The sequence below is a fragment of the Phaenicophaeus curvirostris genome, chromosome 1 (assembly GCF_032191515.1).
Source record: "Phaenicophaeus curvirostris isolate KB17595 chromosome 1, BPBGC_Pcur_1.0, whole genome shotgun sequence".
Classification (NCBI taxonomy): Eukaryota; Metazoa; Chordata; class Aves; order Cuculiformes; family Cuculidae; genus Phaenicophaeus; species Phaenicophaeus curvirostris.
Genome location: NC_091392.1, coordinates 15,529,735 through 15,537,057, shown reverse-complemented (window position 1 = coordinate 15,537,057; position 7,323 = coordinate 15,529,735). Strand labels below are relative to the sequence as shown.

At 45.4% G+C, this 7,323-nt stretch overlaps 1 protein-coding gene across 2 annotated transcripts in view; it reads left to right on the top strand.

Moving 5' to 3' along the window:
• Positions 1-3,432: 3,432 nt before the first annotated feature.
• Positions 3,433-7,323, top strand: part of LRRK2 (leucine rich repeat kinase 2) — a 65,901-nt gene continuing 62,010 nt past the window's right edge. For both annotated transcript variants that reach the window (XM_069883245.1, XM_069883236.1), the window contains exons 1-2: positions 3,433-3,611; positions 3,686-3,771. In XM_069883245.1, coding sequence (XP_069739346.1) covers positions 3,458-3,611; positions 3,686-3,771 — 240 coding nt within the window. In that variant the 5' untranslated portion in view covers positions 3,433-3,457. The remainder of the gene's footprint in view (positions 3,612-3,685; positions 3,772-7,323) is intronic.

Sequence of the window (7,323 nt, the reverse complement as noted above, 5' to 3'; positions counted from 1 at the left end):
GTTTTCTAAGCAGCTGACAGTTGTTTGGGACAGAGCTGACCAGAAAAGGACTAACACAGGCTCTAAAAGCAGCAAAAGATAAACTACCATAAATGCATAATCCCAAGTGGCCTCCACCCAGCATGGTTAGAAAGCACAACATATTTCAGGAGAAAAGCCTGGCTCCCAATTTTCCTTAAAGACATGCACAACTTTTTCACTTACATTCACTGAAGCTCTAATACATAACTTGCATTTGTACATTCTAATGTGAAACATTATGCAAGGAAGAGCAGAGAAGCAGTAGAGCTGCTGTGCTAAATGCAGAAAACAACCACAAATTCATTTTAAGATCAGGATTTGAAAGGCGTATTAGTATGACTTTATCAAATATCACTAGTTGTAACTCATAACTGCCATTTCTGATTTGTGTGAACTATGAAGATTGAACTTTAAAAATCTTTTGCTGAAGTATAATAATGGCTACAGATTTGCAGACACTGGAGAAAGCCAATTACTGATACAACTTGAAAGACTATAGTTGCATTCATACCATTTGCAGGATAAAAGAATCTTGTCAAAACTCCAGGAAGCCAGCAATGAGGCTTTACATCTAGAAAATATTTTTTTAAGTTTTTCTTTGTCCTTGAATTACTGCTTCTGCAGAAAGGAAAAAAATATCTTTATATATTTCAAGTGAAACACATCTCAGACTGTTCCATAAAGCTGTCTCACATTCATATATGTTCTTCTGTGCTTCAAAGAGGAATAAACTAGCTCATCATTTAACAAGTGCAGTCTTAGTTAACAGGCTATAATTGGAATGCCAAGACAATAGTTTCTTTGTGCACAAACCCCTAAGAAATAATGAATGATGTTGACAGCAACATACAATCTGACCAGCAGATCAGACAGTTTATCCAGGACCACATGGCTTCAGAGGCATTACTAAATACCGTTTTTCAAAGTTTATTTTGAGAAATAAATAAGCAACTTGCAAGTCAGCTACTGAATTCGCATTATGCACTTCTATCCACAAAACTGTGCAATCTAAGCAAAAGCTTCAAGTAAGTCCTTACTCCCACCATGATCCCCCAAAGATAAGACCTTTGTCTCACAGTCCAGTTCAGCTGAAGAGTTTACTTCCTTAATGAGTACTTTTGATTTAAGAAGTTATGTAATATATTCCACTGATACTACCTTTCTAATCAACAATTATTTTTCAAAAAAGTTATTTCTAGCCTCCCGTCCACACTTCACTACTTCAGAAGGGCATCAGATGTACCAGAGTTATTGCCAGACCTCAGGAAGATTGCATCAACCACAAATGAAGCAATGCATGCACACAGTGAGAGAACCTTCTTATCTCCAAACAGCAATCTCACACTGCAAGGCCTAGACGGAAATTTGTCTGTCAAGTAGAACAACAGGGTTTGTTTTTTTTAAACAAACCCACAGCCCTGAACCCACAAGGCCAAAGCGTTCAGGAGTGCAGAGCAGGTGCCTCACTGAGGTGAAGTTAAACACAGCCTCACCTCAGCAGCTTCAGGAGCACAGCTCTCCCTTCACCTTCCCAGACCCATCACATCATGAAAGGATGAAAACCACAAACACCACATGAGGCAAGGAGGCACCTCCCCAGCTTACGACCCAATCCCTACCAAGGGAGATACATATTAGACACACACATTGCCTACTGTCTTTTCCCTTCTCCTTCTGATATCAAAAATGGTGGCAAATGAAACCCTCTCTAAGGCTTGTTTTGGAGATTTAGAAAGCAAGAATCCTTTATTAGGCTTAAGCAAAATGAGGGAGTGATCTCTACCAATCATGCACAACAAGACAAGAGATGGTTATAGAATATATTTCCTACTCACATGCATATGGATAAATTTTCCCAGAAATCTTATGGATATTCTATTACTTTCCAAGGACTCATTTTAATGTTATCATTATCAACATGTGTGCTGTTCAGCACTGACCATACCCCATGCAAGACCTTATGATTGTCAAAGAATGAACAGTGTCTGGAAAAAAACAGTCTGAAAGAAAACATTTTGTCAGAGCAACAGTCTGTCTAACACTCAAAGAACACAATTACCTAGATGAAACTTAATTTGACTTTAGCTTAAATCAAAACCATTCCACTTCTTGTTATAAGTACTTCTTGTGTCACCTCCCTACCCAGGAGAGTGCTCTACACGTACACATACAGGCATACAAAGAAGCTGGGGAGGGACTGTTTACAAAGGCTTGCAGTGACAGGACTAGGGGCAATGGCTGTAAATCTGAGAGGGGCAGATTTAGGCTAGACATAAGGAAGAATTTCTTCACCATTGGCACAGGTTGTCCGGGGAAGTTGTGGCTGCCCCATCCCTGGAGGTGTTCAAGGCCAGGTTGGATGGGGCCTTGGGCAGCCTGGTCTGGTGGGAGATGTCCCTGCCCACGGCAGGGGATTGGAACTTGATGGGCTTTAAGGTCCCTTCCAACCCAAACTATTCTATGATTAAATATAACAAATACATAGCTTCTTTGCTTCTCCTGCCCCCTTTTCTTCCCCCTTTTTTAAATCCAGACTACTGCTTCAGTGTCTGACCCCCAGACAACAGTCACACAGACAGATTGCTAAATGCCCAGGAAAGTCAACCAAGGAGCAATACCTACAGCAGGCACAGGACTTCAGATGAGGATTTGCTGTATGAAGAGGAATCATAGAGTCACTAGGCTGGAAAGGACCCACTGGATCACCAAGTCCAACCATTCCCATCAATCACTAAACCATTCCCCTCAGCACCTCATCCACCCGTCTTTTAAACACTCCCAGGGAAGGTGACTCAACCACCTCCCTGGGCAGCCTGTTCCAGTGCCCAACGACACTTTCTGCGAAATTTTTTTTTTTCTGTCCTCCCCTGGCAGAGCTTGATGCCATTCCCTCTTGTCCTGTCCCCTGTCACTTGGGAGAAGAAGCCAGCTCCCTCCTCTCCACAACCTCCTTTCAGGTAGTTGTAAAGCGCAATAAAGCCTCCCCTCAGCCTCCTCCTCTCCAGGCTAAACACCCCCAGCTCTCTCGGCTGCTCCTCATAAGACTTGTTCTTCAATCCCCTCACCAGCTTTGTTGCTCTTCTCTGGACTCGCTCTAGAGCCTCAGAGGAGGAACAGGAAAGGGCCATGGCAGGGGAATTGGAACTGGATGAGCTCTTAGGAAGGGAGCTCTTGTGAAGGTGGGGTTAGAACTCAAACGACCGACCAGGTCAGCTCCCCCTTTTCGCGCCTCGCGCCTCAGTGCCGGCAGCCGCGCCGCGGGCCCTTTTATAGCGGGTGGGCGGAGCCAGAGCCAGAGCTGTGATTCTATTGGATATCCGCGCTGTCAATCTGCAGGCCCGGCGGGGCCGCGCGCGCCCCCTGGCGGCGATGGCGGCCGCGCGCCGGGGCGGGAGGGGCGGCGCAGCCCCGCTCCCCTGGGCCGGCGGCCGCGGCCATGGCCAGCGCCGGCGCCGAGGAGGCCGAGGCGAGGGAGGAACGGGCGCTGAACAAGCTACTCGTCCGGCTGCAGAATTTCCAGGAGAGGAAGCGGCTGGAGACGCTGGTGCAGACGCTGACCGACCTGCTGGAGCTGGCGGCGCGGCAGAGCGGTGAGGGCGGGGGGGCCCGGCCCGGCCCGGCCCCGCTCCGCCCGCGCTAACGGCGCCTCTCTCTGTGTCCGCAGCTCCGCGGCTCTTCGGCGGCAAGAATGTGCACGTGCCCCTGCTGCTGGTGCTCGACCTGTACCCGCGAGCCGCCGCCGTGCAGCAGGTAAGCGCGCCCCGACACGGGATCCCCCCCGCCCCGGCTCCCGGCCCGGGACCCGCTCGCTCCGGCCGCGCTGCCTAGGGCCGCTCCGGCCGCTGCCCCCCCGAGGGACGGGGGTTCCGGGGCCGCCGGTCCCCTCTCCAGGCGGCGAAAGAAGGTGCGATTCGTCGGGCACCGCAGCCCTGTCCCGAGATTCCGGCTCCCGGGTTTGGGGCTGGCTTGTTCCCTTCTGGTACGCGGTGGGAAGGGCTGTTGGCTGCAAAAAGAGAGCTCTGTCCGCTTGCGCTTAAAGGGACGAGTGTCCAAATGCCGCTGGTTCTGTCTCTAAGAGGAAGAGAAGGCGGGATGCGCCGCGCCCCGCAGCCCTGTCCCGGGACACCCGCTCCCGCCCGGCTCCCGGGTTTGGGGCTGGCTTCTTGTCTTCTGGGACGCTTTGGGACGGGCTGCTGGGCTGCCCAAGGCACCTCTGTCCGCTTGCAGTTAAAGGGACGAGTGTCCCACGGCTGCTGGTTCCGTCTCTAAGCGGCATAAGGGGGAGGGATGCACCGGGCACCGCAGCCCTGTCCCGGGACACCCGCTCCCGCCCGGCTCCCAGGCGGAGCTTCGGCTCGCTCTGGCCTGGGACACTTCGGGAAGGGCCGCCGGGCTGCCAAAGGCAGCTCCGTCCCCTTGCACCTAAAGGGATGAGTGTCCCAGGACTGCTGGTTCCATCTCCAAGCGGCAAAAGGAGGACACGTAGAAAACATAAATTAAGCAGTGTGAACGCAGTGTGGTACAGGCTTCTGGATTACAAATGATGCTCTCTAGTATGTTTTGATGTGTCAAAATTAAATTGTGTCATGGTTAGAAAAACATCAGAAAAGCAGAATTATGGTCACAGAATCATTGAATGTTTTGGGTTGGAAGACCTTAAAGATCATCTAGATCCAACCCCCCTGCCGTAGGCGGGGACACCTTCCACTAAATCAGGTTCCTTAAAGCCTCATTCAATCTGACTTTGGAAACCTCCAGAGAGGGACCATCCATCTGCGACTTCTCTGGGCAACCTATGTCAGTGCCTCACCACCCTCACAGTAACAAGTTTCATATCTAATCTAAATCTCCCCTCTTTCAGCTTAAAACCATTACCCCTTGTCCTGTCACTGCACTCCCTGTTAAAAAGCCCTTCCTCAGCTTTCCTGTAGGCCACCATGAAGTACTGAAAGGCTGCTATAAGATCTCCCTGGAGCTTTCTCTTCCCCAGGCTGAACAAGCACAACTCTCTCAGCATGTCCTCGTACGGGATGTGCTCCAGCCCTCTGATCATCTATGTGGCCTTCCTCTGGATTTGCTCCAATGGATACATGTCTTTCCTGAGCTGAATCATTGTATAAAATGAATTCATACCCATGTAGTCCTGTCCTAGAAAGAGAGTTGCACTAGCCCAGTTTTTCAAAGGACCAAAAAAAAAAAATAGTTAAGAGGTGGTTCTGCAATTTAAGGTTCTGCTTGGCTCCTCCTGTAACTTAACATTGGCACATTTAGATGAGGTGTGGCACTTGCACAATTTGATGTTGTACTCATGGTACAGCTGCCAGACTTGTCATAAAACAGCTCCTTCCTGGCAGGCATATATTAAATTTCTGACTATGTTATGTTTAAAAGATGTTTATGAGCTCCAGATTTCTGTGCAACTCAATAGATTTTTTTTTATTAAGCCCATTTGTATGGTTACTGTATTTTTGGCATCCTTTACTTTTTTCAGTTCAACTAGAAGGCAAAACATAAATAATATTGCAAATACCTCCTAAATAATAGTATTTTTAAGAGGCATTTTGTCTAGCAGACCTTAGCTGAGAAGTCAAAAGCATAACATTAAGATTAAAATATGAAATTGTGCTTGTAGAGTGATTAAGCTGGAACAACAGTGATCTCAAGCTTCCTTTGAAGAACAAATACTTGTGCAGAGTCTGAAGTTTTAACTTAGTTTACTCTTAGGTCATTAAGAAATACAGAAGGATGAATTAGCAGCTATTTTAAAGACAAAGCATATTACGTATATAACAATTCACAAAAGCACTGCCCAGAAATATTTCTGAAGTGATAGCATAAGACTCTCTGAAGTGCAAGGAAGATAGGGATTGTTTAATATTTATTTTAACCACATTGAAAGGCCTAACTATGATTTAACATAGACTTTTAAAATTAAACACCATACAGTGTTTCAATTAAGAAGTTTTGGAGCTCCTTTGCATTACTACATTACATTTAAGTGTGAAATTCATAGCCAGTGCAAAGCTGAAATCCTGTTCTTCATAAAATGCTGTAGGCAGCTCTTCCTTCACTTTCAGTTATGATATTTACAAACATCCACAATATGTTAGTAGAGCTCTGTCATCTTGCTCATTCACTGCAATTCGTTTACAGGCTTTGTGAATCCATAATTCCCACTTTATGACAGTGGTGAAGTGATGTAGTCCTCATTTCAGTAAAGTCTCTTTACACTACTAATGGATTTTCATTGAATGAAAGGATTTATTGACCTCTTTTGCTTTTGGCATTGTGGTAAAATTGATTCACTTAACAGAGTAAAAAAAGCAAGAGAGATATCTGAAGTGAAGAGTTTCTCTCCCTCCCCTCCTTAGTTGCTTACAAAGCATCATGTTGAGCTGCCGCTCCACTGGCTTGTAAAGGATAAACTTACTTTATTGGTTAATACCGCAGGTACCAATGGGGGTTGGACTACAGGCATAAACCCTGCAAGCTTCTTCAGAAGTAGGAAGGTACTAGGCTGAAAAGCTTATTGTGCCTTAAAGTAAAATAGATGCCTTTAAGTAAATATGGTAGATTCTGCAGTTACTGGCTGGCAATGATTTAGGCATCTTAGAGGCTGTACAGCAAAATATTTTACGCTTGAGTGAGAAGCAGTCAGCAGAGCTTTATTATGTCTCACTTAGAAGGTGTGACCTAATGTAATATAAATTCATTGTATGCTACAAATGAAAAGGGTCTGATTTAAAAATAACAGTTTCAGTGTGGCCAACAACTGTTTCTGTGTACAGGGACCTGTTTAAGTGTTTATAAGAATGGCTTTGTTTAATGTTTTTTGTTTTCCTTGTAACTTTTAGGACTTCTGTTTCCATTCTTTAAAAGATCATTACTTCCTTATGTAATTATTAAACAGATAATAACCTCTCTGTAATCTCAGATTGTGATTTCAATATTGTAAAATAGACCATATGTCATCAAGTCAGATGTGTCTTTTGGTCTTCTCTGGATCCAGAGGTCATTTATAAGAAGTGTTTAGTGGAAATATAAATTTCATCAGAAACAGTTTTAATACAAAAAGGATTTTCTAAAGTCACAAAGCAAATTTTCATCAGGTTCTAAATTCTACAAGAACAGTTAGTATGTCACGAAGTGGAACTTTTAAAATAAAATCTTTTCTAAGCAATACACAGTGTATGAATTAATGGTCACCTCTACAATGTCTGAGCCTTACAGGTTTGAAACTTGTCTCTGATTGACTGTCACTGATAAATTCTATTTTGCTTGTAATATGGGAAATTCGGTAGT